Source organism: Chiroxiphia lanceolata, chromosome 7 (genome assembly GCF_009829145.1).
Source record: "Chiroxiphia lanceolata isolate bChiLan1 chromosome 7, bChiLan1.pri, whole genome shotgun sequence".
NCBI lineage: Eukaryota > Metazoa > Chordata > Aves > Passeriformes > Pipridae > Chiroxiphia > Chiroxiphia lanceolata.
This window is the reverse complement of record NC_045643.1, coordinates 15,888,111-15,912,521: the sequence shown is the minus strand read 5'-3', so window position 1 is coordinate 15,912,521 and position 24,411 is coordinate 15,888,111. Positions and strand designations below refer to the sequence as shown.

The 24,411-nt window shown below is 34.4% G+C and overlaps 1 protein-coding gene across 1 annotated transcript in view; it reads right to left on the bottom strand.

Moving 5' to 3' along the window:
• CCDC141 (coiled-coil domain containing 141) overlaps window positions 1-24,411 on the bottom strand; it is a 78,317-nt gene that overhangs the window by 17,861 nt on the left and 36,045 nt on the right. Inside the window, exons 11-23 of the mRNA XM_032694031.1 lie at window positions 24,001-24,173; window positions 18,715-18,856; window positions 16,315-16,434; window positions 15,038-15,229; window positions 14,017-14,193; window positions 12,478-12,657; window positions 11,575-11,700; window positions 10,770-10,958; window positions 10,294-10,473; window positions 9,039-9,188; window positions 2,905-3,045; window positions 1,911-2,105; window positions 158-341 (exon numbers count right to left, since the gene is read on the bottom strand). Of these exons, the coding sequence (XP_032549922.1) occupies window positions 158-341; window positions 1,911-2,105; window positions 2,905-3,045; window positions 9,039-9,188; window positions 10,294-10,473; window positions 10,770-10,958; window positions 11,575-11,700; window positions 12,478-12,657; window positions 14,017-14,193; window positions 15,038-15,229; window positions 16,315-16,434; window positions 18,715-18,856; window positions 24,001-24,173 (2,149 nt within the window). The remainder of the gene's footprint in view (window positions 1-157; window positions 342-1,910; window positions 2,106-2,904; window positions 3,046-9,038; window positions 9,189-10,293; window positions 10,474-10,769; window positions 10,959-11,574; window positions 11,701-12,477; window positions 12,658-14,016; window positions 14,194-15,037; window positions 15,230-16,314; window positions 16,435-18,714; window positions 18,857-24,000; window positions 24,174-24,411) is intronic.

Below are 24,411 nucleotides of genomic sequence, written 5' to 3'. Positions count from 1 at the left end.
TTTATTTTGAAATCCTTCACTTCTTCCAGCAAATACTAGAAAACAACATTTGATTTTTGAACTTGAAGGAATTTTCTTCTTAAATGAATAAATCTAGCAATCTGTTTACAAATTACCGTATTTTTTCCCAACAGTACATTACCAGATATGTCCTCACCATATAGCTGTTTAGCAAGGTCCATAATCTGCTGAATTTTTTCTTCTTGTTGAGGCACTGTAGGCTCGAGAAACTTATTGAATTGCTTATAGAGTGTCTCTATTGCTTCTCTTGTTTTGCATTCTGCAGAATATTCGCCAACTCTAATCACTGTTGCGCTCACATCTTCAAACCAAAATTGACACTGAGGGATAAAAAAATCTGTATTATAATGGCTTATTATCTCCAGTTCAAGTTGTTGTAGAACAGTCTTAGATTGTTGGATTAGTCTTAGACTTTCCATGATCAATGGTATACAGTATGTCTTAGATTTTCTGACTTTAATCTAACCTGAAAAACATTTCTTCATTACTAATGGTGTTTCAAGTATTAATAGCTGTTAAATTTTCATTAAACATTCGCCCATGCTCATCTTGCAAGCATGGTGAGATTAAAGGTTCTGCAAATATAAGTTTTATTTCTTATTTCTTTCCACCTTATATATCAACTGACTAATTTCAAAAATTTCATATTATGGCCACAGTTATTCTGTTGTAAGGGTAGAAAGGTTCTTTAAATTTATTGTGCCAGTAAACAGGGTTTTTGGTCTCAGCAGCCATTAAAGTTGTGAGGAATCTTTCTACTGACAAGAACAGGCTTTAGAACATATCCATATTAAACACCTTTGTTAACAATACTCAGAACAGGACAGAATCTGGTGTTCATTCAGTATCATCAGTATTGCACCACTACGGGAAGCAGTTAATAATCATCAGTTAATAAATCAGTATTTAAGTCTGTGCCTATTTGCTGAAAGAAAAGTTTTGAGTAAAAAGGGATACTTTAGACTGAGTAAAAAAAAAAAAAAAAGGCAGTCAAACTTTAGTTCTAAGAAATAATGTATTTCAGTTAAGTGAAAAGTTTAAAAATTTAAATGTGCAACAAATGTTAACAGTTTGCTTTGTTAATGGTATATGGAAAACATTCATCAGATCACTGGACACTGAAAACATATTTTAAACAAAACTTCAGTATTGTCATCCATCATTAAGGGAACTTGTCATGCACTAAGATCCCTTTGGAGATATGAACAGTGTTATTTCTAAAAATAAACAATGATGACAGGAACGTACTTGCCCCACAGCAAGAGCACCAACACAATGTGGCAAGAAACACTGTTACAATACTGTTACAACCTTTTTTTGTTTGTTTTTAAAAGAGGCAATGCATGAGGCAGTCCTCAGACACATTAAAATAAAGTTATGAAAGTCTCCAAAAAGATAGACTGCAGTTCAGAAAAAAATGATAAATATACTCAACAATTTAGTCTATTAAAAACAATTTATATGCTTCTGCTAAGGAACTAAATATTTTACATTTCAGTTCCGGAATTATATAAAAGACAGTGGGTACTGTGACAACCTGGCTCTAATGGTTTGATAGCTATTAAAGAGGGCCTTGTTGCACTTTCTGTGTTGCCTCAGAGCACACTTAGAGAAAATGAGCTCATAAGTATGATCATAGATATGCTGAATGAGAATGAAAGTCATATGGAGGTGGAGACCCCAGTCGCCCGAATATGGTCACATTGTGCATTTTTTCCCCCTTTCACCATGACTTTACAAAGAAACAACAAAGGAAAATAAGGGGGTTTTTACCAATTCATTACTTTCAGAAGCCACAGATTATGCCTGAGGCAGTTATAGGAAGTTTTATCTGTCCCTGTCCTGCATCATTATTACAGCCACAGCGGGGATCTCAGGTTTATTAGTACCTCTTTCATCATCTGTTGCAATTGCTCCACTAGATCCAGATTTTGCTTGTAATCTTCCACAACCATGCTAAAGTCATTCAGTTGTTTTTGTAAGTCACTGATTGATCCCAAGAGGACTCTAACTTTAGCATTAGGTTTATTTGCAAAAGAGTCAAGGATGTGCTTCTCTAAATTATCCATCTTCTTCTTAAGAACCTGTTTAAAAGATGTAGCAACGTAAAATAACATAGCAAAAATGTTTCTATTTTTAGGAATAAAATTAAACAAAAAAAACATGGGGAAAGCATACAAACATTTCTTGTCCTGTGTTTTAAAAAGTTTCTGTTTCAAAAATCAAAGGAAACTTGAGGGCCTCCACAAAACTGATTAAAATCAATGTAAATTATCTTTATTAAAGGTATAACTGAGGTAACTTTTTTCAGCTAAAAAATAAATATCTGTAGTAATAAAACATGGTCATGCATGAATTACAATTAAAAAGGTCATTGGAGGAACACTTTCTGGTGAATGCAAAGAATGGGTAAGGCTGGCAGGGTTCTGAGTTGCAAATGAGCATGATCAACTCCAGGCAATGGATACAACAAAATGTTATGAAGAAAAAAGTTCATTTTACATGATGAAATGAAAAAGACAAGAAAGTAGCTTGATGCAAAAGGTAATTATTTTGGTTTTTTAAGGAGAGGAAAGACTAGGTCACACATACTGTGAAGGAAGAGAGGTAAGAATAAAAAAATAAATAGAAAAATAAAGAAGGATAAAAGGAGTGAACACAGAGAAATCAGGAATTGAGATAAGATCATTTCACTGAAGGAAATGGAAGAATAATGGGAACAGAATAACAAAATATGTCTCAGTCAATGACTGAGACGGGGAAGGATATAAAGCTGTGTAACAGGGAAGTTCACAACATATTTTGTGTCTCCTCTGATGTGCCTGGCACAGGCCACAGTAATTCAACCAGTAAAGCCTTTACTAAACCTAAAACTTCTGTTACCTGTATTTTCTCTGCATATGTATCAACTTGTTGAATCTGTATTTTAAGCACTTTCAAATTTCGAGCTTTTTCAGTTTTCTTCATATAGTTGAACTTCAAATTGTTGAACTTCTTTTTGAGATCTTTAAACGATTCTTTGAGCTGAAACAGAGTAAGCTTATTTTTTAGTAAAAAAGAAGAAATCAGCACACATCAATTTAGGTTTTTTCAAGACCTGTTTAATGGAAAATTTGAACACATAACATTTAATACATAAATTAATAATACTGTGCCATCTCATAAAGCATCCTTATTTCCTCAGAATTTTTTTACAGTAATGGAAAACTCAATCTTGTTAAATCAAAATTTTTGCATTCTGAATGCAGAGTATTGTTCTCAGAATGGCTGGGGCAAGAAAAGAACTGGGGCAAAGGATGAGATCCTTGCTTAGACAATCTACGAAAAAACCCAAGAGTTATCATTGATTTTAGCTACAAGTAGATGTCCTTCAAACACTTTAGTCCACTTAGTGGAAATGATAGCCATGTAAATGTATGCCCATACTTAGTTTCAAGAAAAACATAGTTTTGCTGGCCTGCGCAAGTCAATTTGTATTTATGTACCTTTCTCCTGCAATACAACATTCAGTTTATTTCAGGTTGGGGGATTTTTTTTTGTTGGCGTGTTATCCCATTCCCATCCCTTTTTCAGAAGTTCTGCTTCTGAAAAGTTACATATGGGCTTAATTTTATGCACTGTGCTAGTCCAAACAGTTTTTCACAGCATACAAAGAGGAATACAGCTCTTTGTAGGATCAAGATGTAGACTATATAACCACCTGACTTTTGAATAACTATGCAGAGAGATCCTGCTTAACAGATTCAGAAAGCCCCACCTAACTCCTGTTAGATAGATTTGGTACCATGTGATAGCATTATTACCAATTAGCACTGACTTGGTGCAGCAAGCCCAACACTAGGGAAAATTATTCTTACAGTAATATAAATTGTAGTGAACTAGTAGGTCCAATTATTAGGTGCCCATGCCTTCCTTTTCAGATGGACTTACATCAGCTGAGATAACTACTATTAAATCTAGTTATATTAAATTTGCTCTAAAACTCATTAATTAGATGGAATATAGCTATATTTTCTTTAATCTGCAGAAAATATTACAAAGGCAGAATTATAGGAATGACACCAATGAACCTCTAGAAAGCTACAATTTCATTTACACATATATGGATCAGATGCATTGCCAATTTACCAGAAAGAGTTAATACACATCAAAAAGAAGAGTGATATAGGATTAGCATAACTTTTAAAGGACTATGACATTTTAAGCATAGTTTTATTTATATTTTTTCTGTAAAAGCTATGCAATTTTTGATTTTATTTACAATTTCAAAAAATTCTTTTGGATATTACAACTACTTCTGAATTTCTTTAAGCAACAGACAAGCACTGGACAAGTGAAAAGCTCGCTTAAAATAGGTACTATTTTAATTGCATTGCAATTCCATGACCACATTTTCAAATTATTTATAATTAATCCATAAAATTTGAAATGGAAGAATACAAAAATGACTGAAATACTGATTATAAGAGTGTCAGATACTTTAGGTACATAATATTTTGCTTTTAGGATAATGTAGAATAAATTATGTAAAATTATATTTGTCTAAAGACACTTATAGAAAAGAAATGCAGCAGTTCTAATGCTTTAGGATCTATTCTTGCAGACACACAAATGCAAAGAATGTAACTTAATTAGTGTTAACAAGTTCATGTCACATCCACAATTCGGTAACTAAATATGTATTTGAGTCTTTTTTAATATTAAGAAGTCCTACAGCCTTCCCCCTGCCCCCCTCCTCCTCCCTGCCAAAGAATCCAGCGAGTAATGAATGTTTATTTTGCAGCTACTGTTATTGGAACAGCTAAAAATCAATCTCTATTATTATTATTATATACTAATGTTAATCCATCAAGGGATATATTTTTCATTTTCATTTCATCTAGTGGGATGTTGGCACATTATTTCAGCAGTGAATAAACAGATGGTGCTCACTCAGTGTAATGAAAAGGAAGGGAGTTCTATCACTGGCACTGTGATCTCCAATTAGTTTAAGCTCTTTACCCTGCCTAAGTACGCAGAATAATAAAATCTATCTAAAAGCCCTCCGTTAATAAAATAGCTTCTGCAGAACAATATTTTTTTATTCAGAACACAAGAGCCTTATTTGCTGCTTCAATTTTGAGGGAAAGAAAAGACGAACAAGAGTTTATTTTAGTTTATTTCACTAGTTTATGCACATACATAGGCTGTAGTGATAATTTATAAGGCCAGAGGCTCTCCTCATAGCTCTACGTGAAATTAGATCTCCTTGTTTCAGACATGATGGCTCATGTGTCAAAGGTCTGCAGCTGCTGTCACTCTTCTCTTTTAGCCTCAGTGGAAAAATCAGATTCAGCTCACACTTGTACATCGTCCCCTCAGAGTGCATGAACACAACTCCTGCTATCACCAGCAATTGTACCAAGGACAACGCATGGCTTCCAATTTTTAGAAATCTGATTGTATCTCAGTTTGGCAAGATTAAATGAAAAATAATAAAGGAACTATGCATCCTAATATGCTTCAGTGACTTTAGCCTTCTGGTTTAATGGAACTTTGTGCCTTATCCATTGTGTCATAGTCATTAATCAGGAAGCTGTTCCTAACTATAGTTTCCCTGTCATAGGTGGAGTATGATAGTGGAGGAGAAGGGTTTAAGTACCAATTGCTCCAATTTATCATATGACTACAAAGTCAATGGAAAAATGAAGTTAAAAAGCTGTTTTAAACATGTTTTTGTTAACAGTACCGTTCCAGTAAATGCTTTGATTCCTGTGTGATCCACTCTAGGAGGGACTTCAATGTTGTTAACCCCTCAACTTTCCCTTTCTATTCATATATAAAACATTTAGTAGCATTTATAATCAAAATACCCCATGAAAGGAGATTGCTGAAAATAGATTTTCAAAGTGATTAAGACTGTTTCAAAGATTAAGAAACAGTCAGACAAAGTGGGAAGAAAGAAAAGGTGCTGTTCGAGTCATTAATTATTACTTTATTCCTGGGGCAACAATCAACATAAATTGCAAGGTAAGAAGTATGTTACATATCAGTTCCTACCGACTCGTGAATAAAGATAGTTCATTACCATTTATGGTTAAAATCTATATTTTCAGTCATATCTTTCCATAAGTATATAAATAACGACATGAAAAAGAAATTAGATGACTGGGGAGAGCTGAGAACTTACTTCAGGATCTGTTACTCTTTTGTTGCAAGTTTTGTGCAGACATGCCTAAACATTATTTTTTAAGTGATCACCTAAAGAAAAGGTTATTTCATTGGAAAAGTTATCTTATGCAATTAACCGTGTCACTTATAATTCCATTAACAGATTCAGTGTAGTATTAAGCTACAGTTACCTGAGGCTTAGTTCAGCTCTATCACAAATGATTGCAGTGCAGTGCAGCAGAGTTGCAGCTCTTCAGAGGCTGCCACCCAAACTAGCCAGTGAAGTAAGAAGCCCAAAATGGCAAATACAGATTCTAAAAGTCATATGAGCTGTCCTTACACTTTTCAAAGATGTAGAGGGCAAAAATTCTTTTTTCTGGCCTTTCCAAATTCTCTTTACATTAGAGAAGGCACACAAAAGGCATGCATTTTACTCTTCTGTCCTCCAAGGCTGTTTCAAAACTCATGCTATAGATCCTTGGCTATGAATTTCAGTATTTGTTTCCTTGTTTCTCATAAAAGCACTAATATGTTACAAACACAGGGAGCTAGCCAAGGCCTCTAAGTATTTCTTCAAACACTAGTTGAGTCCTAATCACCAAAGCCCTCTCCGACATGCTGTATTTACACACTTAAATTAATTATATTAAACATAAATTAATGTAAGTATTTACAGCAGAATCTCAAATATTTTCAGTTAACTTTAAAGTCTGCTCTGTACACTGATAAATCACAACTAAATTATCTGGTTGGATGTTTAGTATGTGATAGTCATGAACAGCTGCTGCTTGCTGCTGGCACATTAAATATTCTTTTGCTTAGACACAGTAGATAGTAAATAAATTGTTTGTTCACACAGATCTGCAACATACTAGCAAGACTCAATTTCTGATGATTAGATTAACAAAATCTAAAATACTGAAGTGAATACTCATAACTAATATTCTTGAGGTAGTTTAGTGGTTTCTTGATCCCTGAACAGATATTAATGGAAAAAAAAAAAAAAGACAAATATTTGTTTAGGAAATATCTTCATCTTCTATGATATCCTCTAATAGAAAAGCATTCTAAAGTAAAAGGTATCCACATGGCAAATTAGTATATTTCATTTACTTAACATTCAAGATTCAATGAGGTTTGGGGGAGGACAGATTTTAACTTAACCAATCAACATGGCTTCCCAACTGAAATTGAAAAACAAAATAAACCCCAATAATTAACATTGTAATTGCTATGCAATTAATTTACATAATGTGTCCAGTAGGTATAAGACAAAACATACATTTTGCCATATAGGGCATGTGGTGAGTAACACATCACTGATGTGACTTTTCATTTAAATTTGAGAGACAGAAGGTTGTTTTTTTCCCTCTACTCCCTGCTCTCCCTCATAGTCTAACTAGTAATAAAAATAGAAAAATAGTTCTTCCTAGAAAGGAGTCATGTTCTCTTGCCCTCGTTATGTAATCCCAGAATCAAAGAACAGAAACAAGGGATTCCTTTAACAGTGTGTCTTTGAATATGGCCAGTCTTACAAACAGACTGCTCAGTGAACATTTCCTTTTCTTCTGCAAATGTGAGGGGTTTTCAGCATTATAATGGAACTTCCTGTTTAGGTACTTCATGCTTTCATTCTCTTCTACAGCATGGTTCCCTCTGCCAGAGTTCTTCTCCTTACCACCTGCTGTTCCTGTTACCTCCTATCATCAGTCAAGGAGGCACCACAGGAGACTGATGCACAAAAGATCAAAGTGAAACACAGCTTATAATTGGAAAAGGGACTAGAAGTATAACTGATATTAAAAAAAAAAATCTTTTTGGATGAATGTGCTTTTTCAATTTCAAGTTATCTTTTTGTAAAAATGGATACTTCTCATAAACAAACAATATACTGTAAAAGAAAAGAAAATCCAAACAATAATTTTTTCATTAAAAATAATTGGGACAAAAATCTCAGTCTATTCATTAGTGATTTTTAGAAAATACAATCTTTCTTTACGTGGGTGTGGATTTACTTAGCAAAAGATAAAAATAAGAAAATACAACTTTAAATGTCCTGTATTTTTACTACATATGATTCACACTGTAGGGAACATTAGTTTGCAATACTTCCAGCTCAGAATCCATTTCTGTACTTCATGGATGCAGAGAAGTGCAATCCACACAACATTAAGTTTAGAGCCCATCAGCCTCCTATTTTAATGGATTACTCTGAGAAAATTAATTCTTTGAAATATTTTTTATAAATTAATTTTTTTGCAGAAACAACTCCAATTCAACTTGCTAATTTGTGAATGAATTTGTACTTGGCCTACCAAGATGCTAAGTTGGTAATCATATTAACTGAATTTCATATTCCTAACTTAAGTTCCGTAATGCTAAATTCTAGTCTCTTGTGCCAATGAACCTTTCCTCCTAGCAGTTTAAGTATCATATCTTTTGCTAATGAAAAAATGTTAAATACTAAATTACTCTGAAATTTTCATTAAAATACTGAAAGTTCTTTCTAATAGCCTTACAACAGCAATTTATATAAATTCTACTTTTGTTTGAAACTTTAGCTCCATAAGAAAAAATCTGAAGACTCATGTTTCAGATGGAGCTGGCTGAGCTGAAAGCCAAAGAAAATATAGCTGCTCTATTTCCAGTCCTCTTGGTACAGTGAAAGCACTTTATTGCCAGCCCAACAGCTTGATAGAATCCTGAACTGCAGAGACACAGATTAGTGTTGCTCCTGCATGGATCCAAGGTTGCTGTTTTTCTGGATACATATGAAGCATTAAGGAAATGGTAAACAGATATATATATTATAGAACACAACAGCCCTTCAAACAGTCATTTAATATGCTGGGATTTATCACATTTACCTCATTTATCTCCTCTTGAGCGGTGCAGTGTTGGAAATGCTGTGACAGTTCTTCCTCATACTTATCGGCTTTGGAGTTCCAGTTAATGCTATCACACTCAAATCTAGCAAGTTCTTGCTTCAGATTCTTTACAGAAACATTCAAGCAATTCTAATCGGGGAATAGACAAAGAAATTTATTGATCTCAAGAAATGTATTGATTTAACCAATCTAAAATAAAATAATTTTGAGGCAGAACATGCTTTGTCAGTCACAATGGACCAGAGTAAACTATTAAACCTCTGTTGTAAGGAGAGCAAGTACATAGCAGTTTCAACCACTAGTAGTCTGGGGAGTAGTTTTGGGTCAAAGTCACAACCTAAACATGGTGTCTTCTCTGAGAAAAGAGGAAATGACCTACTACAGTCCTTTACAACCTGTTTAATAGCTCTTTTCTGCCATAATAAATATATGCAGTCTGAAGGGCAGACCAGCAATGTGAATAAACTAGGCAAGTCATAAGGAATGTCTTGCTTTCTTCCTAAGTAAATATACTAGTACAGGACAATGAAAGCTCTGCTCTGACTAAATACCTCTTTTCTAAAATTATACCCATATTGTCATGCAAATCAGTCCTGAATCCACTAATAAGGTAACACGGTTATTATATTTCTTTTTCTGTTCTTCTGCTATCTTTCTTTATAGGAGAATAAATACGCAAAACATCTTTTACAAGGTAGTAGGTTCTAATATATAGATGTGGCATCCAAGAAACCACCATCAGGGCCTGGAACTTCACAAAAAATACTAGAGGACAGAAAGTCGTGCTTTTTTATTTTTCCCCTGACCAATGGTATTTTAAGATCAATTTCCTCCCTATTTCAAATCTATTTCAGTTTTCTAGAGTAAATCTGTTCACAGACCTCTGAAAAAAGAAAGCAAGAATTCAAAGAAATTACTTTTTCTTTACAAAAGCAATTTGTAATGTAACTACTGAAAAATAAGTTCCATCATTTAATGTCTTCAAACATTAAATATATATATTTTATATATTATATATTTTATAATATTATATATCTTCAAACTCTAAAGGTAGAAATCTTGCAATTATCAACTGTTTTGCATTTTATACCTTCCTTTTTTAAAAAATGATCTTAAAGCTCTTTATTTTTCTCAGAGAGTTAATACATTTTTGTACATCTAAAATTCAGCCAGATAGCTCCAACAATCTTCCACATTTATCCTTGATTTTACAAATCATTATAATTATACTCACACACTGCTGCACTGCAGACAAGATATCCACTCCCTGGGTAATAAGTAGTTTATATAGCTGTCTAATATGTGCATGTTTCTCCTGAGAATTCACAAGGTAGGCTTTAGCATGGTGCACATTTTCAGGGTCCTCACATATTTCAGGAATATCCAGTTCTCCTGATTTTGACAGACATTCCAGCTGAAATACATAAACATATAAAGCAATGTGTGTTTAAAATAGCTTACAATTTCTTCCTTACCCACCTGAACTTTGTTGAGGTGAGTTTCAGTAATTAAATTTGGGTTCAGATCTGAATTTTAAATTTTACAAACTTCATGCAGTTTTAGATCAAAAATTTTATTCTGTTCAATAGGTGATTAATGCTATTTCTTTGGGGAAAAGGGGAAAAAAAAAAAAAAAAGACAACAGGGACCAAACCCAGAGAGAGTTTAACTGCAATGGGAAGAATGTATATTTTAAAATATAATACTCACTTGTTTTTTAATGTGATGGAATTTGACTGTCTTGTTGAAAATCTCATCATATTCTATCATTGCATCCTTTACTGTTTGATGGAAATGAATAAGCTCACTTATTCTTTCAGAATTCTCTTTCACAGGAAATCCTTTCTGGCTTGGCAATTCTAATAATTTTATCAGGTACTCAAGCTCAGCATTCAGTTGCTAGCAAAAATAGCAGAAGTTACTCAAATTGCACAAATATACTTGCAATTTTTCCTTTACATTTGATGAAATAACCATCTGACAATTGTAAATTGCCTTTGGGAAAAGTCAATGCCATACACTTTAAAGCAGTCTCCACATATTGCACTTTTTGCTAGACACAAATTTCAGCTGTCACTGAGAAACAGCCTTGGATGAAAGCAAGTCAAACATAATTATAGGGCACTGGATTGCTAAAACTCAGACAGTATTCACAGGAGGTAGGAAGTTCAGTATGAAGTGTCTCAGCCTGAATTATCAGTACTCTGATAAAGTATCAGCAGCTCTAAACTCAAAACCATGAAGCTGATACTCTCCTTGCACTTCTATCACCCCAATGCTTGTGAGTCACTTTAATACATAGCTAACACTTCACAACACATTCTGTGGACACTGAAGGTAAAATATCTTCTCCCCTACCTTAAAAAGACACACAAACCCTTCCTCTTTGAAAAGTCATGTAAAACACAAAACATTCTAACCCCAGACAGCCTCTGGAGTCAATATAAATGTGGATATTTACTGCATCAAAAAGAGCTTTTGATCCACCATTCACTCCACTAGATTGGTCTCTCACCTGAAACTGTGGTTTCATTCGGTTCATCTTTTTCTGCAGTTCCAAAACAATTAAAAGGTCACTTCCAAGGTCAACTGGTGTTGCAAGCTGGAGAGCCTCTTGAAGAATCTCTAATCCACAGGTAGTCTAAAATATAATCAAACAGTTGAGCATCTCTAACTATAGTGAATAAAACCCCCCACATTTAAATTCAAATCTAAATCTGTAATAAGAACTTTCTCAAATCAGACACCCAAATGCTGTCACTGAAGCCTCTCTGTCTCAAACCCTCCGACTGACCAGGGTAATAAGGAACCTTTAGACAGCTTGAGAAAACAATTCAAGCACCAAGACTAGAGGACCCATACACACACTGTATTTTCTGTGATAACAGATGTGGTGGTGCAGTGACAAGTTGCACTAGACAAACAGTGGCTACAAACCTCGTTCTGCTACTAGCCTAGATAGTGTTGCTTTAACGGAGCACTGCACACTGTCCCTGTACCAAAGAGGTTTCAGTTCTCTTTCTGTATGAATATGGTTGGACTTGAGTTTAGTAACCACTAGGATACAGTTTAGTTTAGTAGCTATTTAGTCACAATAAAATGTTGCTTTAAAAAAAAAAAAGGGAAGAAAAGAAAGGCAAAAGAAAAAAATATTGCTGGTAAAGCATGGATTAAACTTGTTTAAAACTTAAAATTTGAAGTGGAGACTAGGACTTGTATGCATTTCAGTAAGGGAAATAAGGATCAAAAACATTTCATGCTTCCTGATGACTGAATGGCAGAACAGACTACGGAGAAGTATTGTAAGTACCTTACTGATCATCACTTTTTCTTAAATGATATCTAAAATAGTTAAAGAGAGGGTCACAAACAAATGAATAACAGTCACAGTTGCTTTTTTCCTAGCTATTTTACTTACAATTTTTAGTTGTTCTTTAAATATCTGGCACTGTTGCTTGATGGGTTTTACTTGAGTAATTTTAAAATTCCAGATTGCCCAAAGTTCAGTCAGCTCTTTCCTTTCTTTATTCAGATTAAAAATGATATCTTCTGTTACTTGTACAGATTTTTCTACTTTCAATATTAAACACTCAATTACCTGGCAAATAAACAGACAGATTTTTTTTCCCACATATATTTTTATAAAATACAATTAAAATCTCATGATACTAAAGTCTCAACAAAGCTTAATTAAAAAAACAGTTATTCTAGTGTAACTTTTTTAAGATTTCTGTTACATTTAAATGCACTTTTCTCTTAGAAATAGGCATAGATCAACAGAATTTGTATACTGAGGACATCTCTAAAGTTGGAGTTTAAAACCTAGAACAGGTCAGTAATGACTGAATTATTGCCATCTGATGGCTGTTTAACACTCATAAAAAAATACAGTAATTTTTGAATAGATAGAACTACCCAAAGTGGCCTTTTGGGGAATAAATACCAACTGGAAAACAAAGTAGATGAAGAAAAGACCACTCCTTTGTGCTGATAAACTAAGCAGCATTGAAGCATGGAGGGGCTAAAGTGTCTACTATTCCACGCTTTACCTTCCAGGTAGTTCAATGCTACAACCTAAGAATATCATGGGAACAGGGGAGCAGCAAATACAGTGTCAAAACACTTCCAGGTCTTTAGGGAGATAAAACTTGAATATATGTTAAGACTTTCAGTGACAAAAGTGCAGCCTCATATCTACACATATTTGGTTTGCCATTACTCTGACTATTTTAACTGTGCTTGGTTCCATTCAGCTGTGACACACATGCTTCAGCCCACACTAACAGCCTGAGCACTTTCCCTCCTTCACTAGGTTTTCCCAGGTCATCTTGCAAGCTGCTGCAGCACCACCACCTTCCCCTTCTCAACCTTATGTAACTGCTCCCTAGTTTGTTCTATAAAACCAGAAAGAACAGCTGGTTATCCAGGCTGTCTGCATTAATTGGGGTTAGTTTAGGAGGTGTGGCGCAGGGAATGATTGCACATCTCAAATGATCAGCTCATGAGAGGTTGTTGGAAAATTAGATAGGGATGCCTAGGCAGTGTAGCTGAACCCAAGAATGAAAAGACATGGGAAAGATTATCTGTAAGTAGCTCCAACATCCATTTCTTCAGAAGAATTCATACCCTCAATCAGTAAAGACTGCTTCCCTCTCAGTAGAAGTAAACATTATACTGTACTTGCATATATGTTGCTTTCCAACATGAACAAAACAGATATCTGCACATATTACATTTGTATGCATGGACTGGATCATTAAGGGTTCTGTCGTTGCTAATCACAAAACTTTTCGTATTGCTTCAAATAATACTTTCATAATTTTAAAGTATTTAGCAGCACCAGTCCCTTTAAAACTAGGTACTGGAGAAATCACAATCCATCAGTCACAGAACTAGGATTAGACCTCATCACAGGGAAATATAAAATATTCAATATGGTTTAGCAGATTAAACTCACCACATTTACTAAATTAAGAAAATAGTAACCCATATTTTCTGTGGAAAAAATCTTCTTTATAGTCCTTTGCCACTGAGTATTAGCTGACTCCATGGCAATTTTATTTTCAGCCTCTCTATTTGTCTGCAGTTGTTTTGATTTATAGAATTCCTTCAGGTTTTTGATACTATCATTCACCTATAGGAAGACATAAACATCAAAAATCAGATCAAAACTTGAGGTGCCATAATGAGAACATTAATAAAGACATGATAAATTTGAATAGCAGCCTCTGAATCTTTTCCTGATTTTAAGATCTATCATTGTCCCTAAAATCTCTATGAACATCAAATAATAAAATAGTTTTAAATAACTTGTGAACATGTAGATGGCAAGCAGATAGGAGCAATTTGCTCAGTTTCTGTCACATTACATGGATTTTATATACCAGTATATCAAGGCACTGATTTTCACAGATCTGTTTAATACAAAGTAACTGAAGTTAGCAATAATCAGAAGCAGATGAAATCCAATTTTTTGGTATTTTATCACCCAATAAATAAGTAAATCCTATGGCTAATTTTATCTGATAGGTTCCATTCCATCTTAAATTTCTTTCTAAATATAAAACACTGTTGCAGAACCTTAAAATGGAATCCAGATCAAAATGAAAATTAGTTGTCCTGGGCATCATTAGCACAACTACCAAAATTATGTTGGTATTGAATTGATTGTGATTTCAGCTAGAGTTGTTTTTTATTTAATTTTTAAATCCATTCAGATGAATTAGCACTTCAGTGGAAGTAGTGCAAGACAGCAATAAGTATCTATATCAACATACTATGTGACACATTTTTAAAAGTTATATGAAGAAAAATCAGTACATTTAATATTCAGAGTACATATATGGAAGTATTTTCATTATATATATAATGAGTGGAAATGTTCAGAGGAGAAAAATTAAAACGGATTACAATGTAAGCACATTTTTCACTCATTAGATTTTCACAGTCTAGTCTGAAAATTAATAAGTAATCCATACCTCTACAGCTGACTTTAAAAAGGCCACATAAGTTTCTAGAATTTCTAGTATTGAACTAATATTTTTTTCAATTTTTTTCAGCTCTTTACTCAGAAGTTCAGTTCTGCTAGAAAAAGTTGCCACCTGCTCAGGTTCCAACTCTTCCATATCTTTGATGATTCCCTCAGCTGCTTCCAGTTCATACCAACTTTCCTTTGAAGGGTAGAAACAGAAAAATATGTAAAATGACTGAAAAGGACTTGTTATTGATATCACATTGTTAATTTCCACTAGGATTGCTTATATAATTGAATTACTTATTTGAAGAGCTCATAATGGACATTATATGCTGAAAACATCCATTTCTTTCCTACAAATGATATTATTAAAATAGCTATTTTGAAAGCTAGCATATCACAATCCACAGAAAGAATACGTAGAACAAGTTACTATTGACAGGGGAGGTTATACACTGCAACAAACAAAGGTAACACCCCAGCATGCAAAAATTTGGCAGAAAAGACACTAACAACTATTATACGATCTTGAGGAACAAAAAGAGGTTCTTTCTCATCTGCTGAGATTTTTATATTGTTACTATATGCTCTCCAGAATTTCTTTAAAGTGAATTTTATTTCCACAGGTACCCTGGACCCATTCCTTGGGTCCCATAAACAGTTGCCTGAGACAAAAGAGAACTCTGTGGGAGTAATGGAGTTTTAAGAATTCAAAATACATAGTCCTAAAATGCATACTGCCATGTTGTTCAGCTTAGGGATGAAATATGCACCTATGTCAAGGCAGTGGAGGGGATTCAGCTGGTTTTAAAACACTTTCAGATACTGCAGTACTGCTATGGGAGTTGGAAAGGCCCTGGATGTGACTTAAAAATAGCCTCACTACAGAGCTGAGTGCTGCAGTGCTTTCACACTGTGGCTGCACTCCTAACATGACCAATTAATATCTGACAGCAACTTTACAGCCCCCTTCACAGTTTCCCCTTATGGTATTTATTTTTTTCTTTTTTTTTGCCAATTCATCCCTTTCTATCAAGGGTAGGTACTAGAATCTTGAGGCAGTAACAAATAACATCATGAGATAGAGACAATGGGGAAAACAAATGATATAAGGACTGACTTTTAATGTTATCTATGGTTTTATTCATTACTTACACTTTTCAAAATAAACTATAGACCTATTTTCTTTCCAAAAAACTCTCAGTCTCTCACCTTATTTAGAATTACAGACAGCATGCATTTGTTTCTAGAAGTACATAAAATCATTGAAGGGTTTTTTACCTTTGTTTGTTTAGCCAGTTCAAGATGTTTGTTCAGAACTCTTTCTGCCTCACACAAATACGAGCCGACCTCCGTACCAACTGCAAGCATCACGGTGATTTTTTTAACCGACTGCGACACCTTCGTTTGAAAGTATTATTTACATAGTTAATTTATATAAGTAGACCCAAACAGCAACTGAGTACAAAGCAGCTGCTCACTTACACACCACTTCCCCCCCTCCTGCCCACACACCTCAACCTCAAATGGCAGGATACGGAGAAGAATTAAAGTAAAGGTGAAACTCGTGCCTTAATATCATCTATAGTCAGAGAATGTCAGGGATTATAATATAAAGGAAGAAAAATCTCCTATTTTTCCCAAGAAAGTTCTAACAGGTGTGGTCAAAAAATCCTCCTGTTTGCTCTCATTTTCTTGAGGGTGCTTTCCTTTACCCTAAGTGTTTCAGGCCTGTGATTTCACTAAGGCACACCTGGATTATGATCTACATGTTATAGCCCTAGAAGAAATATCTCTATTCTGCTCCAGGGTTTTTTCTCAGGAAGTACATAGAAAGCTTCTCTGCCAAGTCAAGCCACCTATTTTTATGCAGATGCATGCACAGAATTCCATTTAATTGTCACTCTCAGATGTTACATATACATTATAATAATAAAACAGATTATGAAGAGTACAGGCAGCTGATACCAGACATAGCACATATAGGTATTATTAGACTAGTGCATTCACATGTAACACTTTTCTTAAGAAGTGGCTGCCAATTGAGGTTCAAACTTTACTGCATAAGGTTGAGAGGCCTTTGAATTTAGCACGAGATTCTTCGGGATACTTTGCATTAGAAGGTTAGGATGAGAAATGTGTTGCTTGGTAGGAATATAACAATAAACACTCTTCACTGCAATGAAAAATCATGTGTTATGACACAAGTCTCCAAAATGTTCTCTAATGCAAGGCTGGGAACAAAGTGACTAGAACAAACCACAGACTGAAACTTTATGTTCAGATTGGAGCCTACATTTTAAGTAAAAATTACCTTCATAACTGAACTTTCAGCTTAAGATGCCAGTGACATCATTTCTAGAAGACCAATAGCAGCTATCAGCAAATATTTTATTTTCAGCTAAACTTAATAATATTTTTTCACCGTGTTCCAATATCATGAGGACTCTTCTACACCATTTATACATAAATAAATTTGTGGCAAATTGACTTCATGTTTGATTCAGAATAGTTAATTATAAACATCATGCAAATACAAAATATCAGATTGCAGACTTAATTATTCAGTCATTAAATTTGATTTACTTTTCTGGTCTACACTCTGGATTTCCTTCATATGAACATTGCTAAAAGATCGTATTTTTTAATTTGAATTCACACACGGAAATTTATTTAGGACCCATGTGTTTATTCCATCTCTGACAAGTCATTAAAAGAGTCTGTAATACTACATGGCATTTTAACAGTTTAAAGAAGGTTGTGCTGCCCTTCATGCATTGGGTAGCTTAATTAATAAAAGGAATTTTTATTGTGAACAGAATCTTCTTCAGCTTTACTAAAAATTTGCTGTGGTTCAGTCACCATGGTTATTAACCCAATTTTGACACACTTCTATTTTTATCTTCAGCCAAATGAAAGAGAAGACATAGAAACAGTATAGGAAACCCTCATGCAGGTCACAGTCCTGATTGCTCACTTCTTTTCCAAAAGAACAAATTATAATAGTTCATTATCCAAGCAAATCCACACTTAATTGAACATCACCGGTAAAACATTCTCATGGAAACAGCTGCATTTTTCAGAACAGTTTTAGGTTCATTTGTGTTGATAACAGCATTCTAACTACAACTGTGCACTCTCTAACAAACCAATATTTTACTTGTAATTACTGGAGTCAACTTTAATTTTTGTATACCTAAATTATGGAAATGCAATTCATGAATGCATTAAGTATGATGATGATGATGATAATCATCATGAAGATTATCAGAGGGCTGGAGTACCTCTCCTATGACAACAGGCTGAGAGAGTTGGAGTTGTTCAGCCCATAGAAGAGAAGGTTGCTGGGAGACCTTATGGGACACCCTTTCAGTACCTCAAGGGCCCTACAGGAAAGCTGGAGAAGGACTTGGGGTGCTAGGACAAGGGGGAATGGCTTCAGACTGAAAGAGGGTATGTCTAGATGCAAGGACGAAATTCTTCACTGTGGGGGTGGTGAGGTGCTAGCACAGGTTGTCCAGAGAAGTTGTGGATACCTCATCCTAAAAGTAGTCAAGGCCAGGTTTGATGGGGCTTTGAGCAATCTCATCTAGGGGAAGGTGTCCCTGCCCATGGAGCTTGGAACTAGTGGATATTTAAGATCCCTTCCAACCCAAAACATTCAATGATATTATGATGTACCTTATTTAGATGATCTTCAAGTGAGGCAGTCCATCGTTGTTTCTTCAAAGTAAGTTCTTTATAATCTGGACGCTGCCTGATTAATTGATCTACTTTTTTTTGAACATATTCCATCATTTTCTGAATTCCTGTTACCCAAGAGCTGAAATGGAAAAGTAGAACTGTTGTTTGTTTCTCATTTTTTGCTCAACACACAGGATGATTATAATTTTAAAAACCCCGACACCTTTTCTGTTGATTTTTATGATGACTAATTTATGAATTTTAAACTGTGACCCCTAAAAGAAAACCAATGAAGATAAATACTAAAACAAATCCAAACAAAATTGATAATTAGTAGAACACAGGAATGACATTTCCAAACAAATAATTTGTTACCAGTCCCTAAGGTAGATTCCCAAGACAGATATACTAATTCTCACAGGACAAATATCACGATTCACTGAGAAACAGCTAATTTCCCTTCCCTTCCCTTCTAGCTATACTATCTAAAAACTAAAACCACAAATGGAAGAGTTTAAAAAGAGAGAGAATATATGGCCTATCATTTCTACTTTAAAAAGAATGCTTTCTTTGGACTCTCAAAGGTTTCTGTGTTTTTACAGTACCTGAAAAAAGATTGTCATATACATTCTAAATCGACCTTTCCTTAAAGATTTTCTTTCAACAGGAGAAAACAAAACATCAATTTACAAGACAATGTCTTGCCTATAACTGAAATGTATATTATCAGGGAAGCAATTCACAATCTGAATTCTTGAGGCAGTCCTCTTTAGATTTTAAAGACGTTACCACATACAATTAAGAAATGAAGTTTTGATATATAAAAAAAAAAATCCACGTGTCAACTGATTTACTATTCAAATTTTATTATAAGAATTCTTGTTAAACAAATGTTCAAAATAAGTTTTTTCATTCCTTTAGTTTCATCAGAAACCCATGTTAATACAGGTGCTTATTCAAGGTTTTCTACTTTGTCCTCTAATATTAAAGAAAATTTTCTCCTCCCTTCAGATAAGGCTCAGAGTTAAATTCTGCAATCTCAAAGAAAAACTTTAGTACACACTACTAATATGAAGGGTAGTATTAATATATCATTCTGTTTGAATTTGATCAAAGAACTGGACACAAAGAGAACACAAATTTTTAGTCCTTTTTTGGGAGTAGGTGGTTTCAAATTTTATACATTACTCTTTCAAAAATTAGCAATCTCTTAGTTGCTGCTTTAATCTTAAATTCTAAAAATGTCATTCCTCTATTTTAGCACTCCTTAAAAAAAAAGGTATGTTTAAAAACTTCTACTAGCACCAGTCCTTTCAAAAAAGCAGTAAGAGAACAAGATTTACAGTTTTTGAAAAGGATAATTTAGATCTTTGGATGCATCACTGGTTTGTTATGATTTAATACATTTATAATAGCAGTAAAATAAAAACAGTTCTTATGCTCATAGGCAAGCTACTTGGCTGTCAAAGTAACAAGGGTTTTCTTAATGGGCAAAACGTACTGCTTGTATAATTTTTTATAATTAATACAGATAAACTTTTGCTCCTGTTTTTCTAGCTGATTTTAGTTTAAAAATATGAGTACTCAAAAATCAGCCTGACCAATATTTTAATTTTGAAACATTCTAGAATTACAAGAACTGCTCTCTGTCACTTTTCTTCCAATATGAATATTTTCAGCATTTTAATTTATTTGGACTACCTTTTAGTATAAATGTCTCAAGAATATTTAAAATTAGGACAAAATTAACATCATATTTTTCCATTTTTACTGTGAGTTGGATTTCCAATTATACCACTGAATTCAGTGTCACTAGCCTTAAATATAAACCTCCCTCAATGTGAGGATATCAGTATTAGATTTTTAAATCATAAACTACTAGATCTATCTTATCATATGTATACAAACTACCCAGCTTATTTTTGGTTACTCTAAAATTGAAAATGACAAATGATGTGGATACAGAAAACTACCTATACTTTAGTTATCTTAATGTTCAAGCACTCTGTCTTCTCTCAATGCATTTAAACAAGTAGTACTATACATGGCAGCTATTTTGATATTGTCTTAGAAATGCATTTTCCAGTACCTTCATTCAAAAGATACAGTGAAAATCAGGGTATTATCTATTAAAACTGAAAAAGTGCTACCCAATATGAATGAAGTCAGATTCCTTCTCTTTATTAATATTGCTTGAACAGCTGGAGAATCTGGCTTCCTTATTAAAACTAGTAAAGTCATGCAACTGGCAGAGCATGCTATACCTTCTCTATCACAAGTGCTGAAAGAATCTAAAAGTACTGTGCTCCAACTACTCCTTCAGGGAGCTGGCTGCTATTTTCAAATTCCACACAAATCCCACACTTGCTGCCAGTTACTTCAAGAATCCTGCCAGATCGCAAGCAGTTAACAACTATGTATCTCATTGCCACATTATACTTGTCTTTCTTATCACAAAGATAAGCTTCTTGAAAAGATGCCTAAACATTTCTGGATCCACATCCTTCACTGCTTTCAAATGATAACTGCCCATGTCCTTCAGGATTTCTAGTCTGGTTTGATAAAGGAAATGGGAAGTCTGTGAGGGCAGCTAAGACTAATAATCACTTGTGCAGTAAGAGGAACAAACCAGTAAACAGGATTTAATCTCGAAAGATGTTCTGTTTTCTGTCCTCCTTTGACCCTCAGCTGTTCATACAAATCTTATCCCATGAGACTTAATCAATGGGTTAAACACTGGCCAGCATTTAAGAATAGCACAGCGGGTTTTACATTATGAAGAGAGGCCTCTTTCAATATATGAACTTTTCTGGAAGAATGTTCTGGAATATAACATCTTAACACATTTGCTGATAGAACTTACTGTGTCACCATTACTACACTTACGAGTTGGCTGGGAGCATTTTGGGTATCTCCTAAAACCATGAGTTGGGCAAAAACACCCTAGACTTATCTGGGTGTATAATGAAATGAGCGTGAGTCAGGATCATACTTGTGTCAATGAAGATTAGCATTTTGCTGTGTTTTTCTGGAAGAGTCTAGTCAGTAGTTTACTCCCTTCTGTTAAGGGCTTGTGAAACTGCATCTGGAGGCCAATTTGTCCAGTTTGAGTCCCCACAGCACAAGAAAGACAGACAGGCTGAAGTGAATTGAGCAGAGGCCACCAAAATGGTTGGAGGGGGTGCTGACAGAACTCCGCTCAGAGTAGAGAAGTGGTGAAGTTTATTATCCATGAGGAAGTGGGGTTGGAGAAAAGACAGGATCACAGTCTTTTCAGAGGTGTACAGCAAATGGACAAGAGGAAATGTTCACAAGTTGCAGCAACAGAAACTTTGGCTAGGTATAAGAAAAAAATGTTTCACAAGAAAAGTGCTTAAGAAATGGAACAGGTTGGCCAGAGAGGCTGTGCAATTTCCATCCTTGGAGATATCAAAAATTTGGCCCTGAGCAACCTAATTGGACAGGTTTGGGGCAAGGGACTGCATTAAATTACCTCCAGAGTTACTTGTCGGTTTAAATTATTCCATGATTGTAATCCTCAAGCCCATGCCTAGGAATATTAAGCGTTCCACTTGCACAGAAGTAGTAGTACTACTCATTGAAATATGTGGCAAATTCATTACATTCAGGTAATGAGGCCTGAAGGCAACAGGGAAAAAACTGAAAACCCATAATATTCTGTGTCTGCTTTCTTATAAAAGAACTTCTTTATTTTTATGATTTATAAGCCTGGAATTTTTCACTGTTCTTTAGAAACAGCAAAACACATTTCTAGTCAGGTTGCCTATTAAGTTTCACCTTCCCTCTCTAAATCACTGCTACCTCAGCTGTAAAGCTTTGCCTTTTTTTAAATTATAATGTCTTCTAAGCAGAAATCTAACCTTCTTTATTTATTTATAGAATAGCTTGAGCAACACTTTGGCACACAGGAGACCTGTAGCATTACCTGTTTATGTTGAATTGTACAATGACCAATATGGTTATTTCAAAAAATTCATCTCACTGTTTTTAATGTGTACCAAAGGTATCTTACCATCCCACTGATGAGTTGCTCTGTTGAAACATTTTTAAAAAACTCTTAATAAAGAAAAAAAAATTAATGACTTGTCATTTTAGGGATCCATTCTCTACCAAGGTCTTTAGTGTTCCTAACATTAATCAGTGCTGTACAGGCATATTTTGAAACACAACACCTGCTTCTGTTGAGGTCACATGTGCAGAACATGAAGTCCTAGAGGACAGCAGTACGTTTTCTGGAATTATGGCTGGTTTAGGAATCAAAGTTCCACTGAGGAAAGTCAACTTCCTTTATATCTAATTAAAATATCAGGAAGCAGTAACAACAGCTGTAAAACCAGCTGTAAGTGTTCTCAACTTTTTATTTGAATTTTCTATTTTGTCCCATTGTTAGGTTCAAGACAATTACATCTGGGGTGACAGGTAAAGGAACTTTAGATTTTTATTTTTTTTTGCAAGGTCATGAGATTAAAGTCTTATAACACTTTCAGTTTTGTGTTGACATATTAGGAATAAATAAGGACATAAGCTGACCAGTAGACAACCATCAGCCAGAGTCATTTGCTCTGCCTTTGAAGTAGAACATACTGGTATAAATAAATGGTCTTCATTCTTATTGTACCAGCCTCCTACTAAGACCTGAAAAGTAGGAGATATTAAGCCACCAGAACTGATTCTAAAGTAGGTCATGCTTTACATCAGTGTAAAAATCACACATGTGGAGTGCATGATCACCACAATTTAAAAAAGCTTCAGAAGAAAAAAAAGTTACTTATTCATGGATTAAAACTACCAAAAACTGAAGAAACTTCCATATTTTCTGCACAGGGCTTATCACCTGTATTTGTATCTTGCATCAATTCACAATCTAATTGCTGTAATTCTGATCTTCAAAAAGGTTTAAAAGGAGTACAGTGGGCAGCAGGGAGCGCTCACAGCTATTTATATTTTACTTTTCAGTTACATACATTTACTTTTCCAAAATGTTAACTGAACCACTGTTTCTGAATACCACCCAACATACCAACTTCATTGTTTGACACCACTCTTACAAGTAGCATGTAGTATTCCTAAAGATTTTTGTTAAAGAGATTGGTTTGTATAAATACCACCAGAGAACTATGACAGAAGCATTGAGTCTTTAAATGCACACCTACTTAGTAAACTACACTGTCTCTAAATGCAATCTGATTCTAAGCAGTCAAGTTATAAAGCAACAACTAATTATGGAGAAATGAAGCACATATGCAAAAATGGAGGGAATACCTGTGAGAATCCGCTTTATTAACTAAAGTTTGTCCCTTTTGCATGGTAGTCACTGTGCAACCTTTAATTGCTTCCTGTAATTCCTCGTACTTCGTTGTCAAGGTAGGAAAACGTAAGCCTTCTGAGTTAGAGATTTTACGATAATTCTCGATACCTTCAAGACCATCAAGTACCTGAAGAAAAAAAAAAGCATCTGTTGTCAATATTTCTATTTACAATGTGCATGTATATTCTTTTAAATAAACAGATGATCAATAATATATGACGTTTCTTCAGAAATGAAAAGCAAAATTTAATTTAGGGTCTGATATTGACTTTGCAGGTCACAAAGGAGCCCAGGTATAATTCAATGAGAGTTAATATAAGTATGAGCATGCAAAATTGTGATTACTTTTTAAATTTAAAACTATT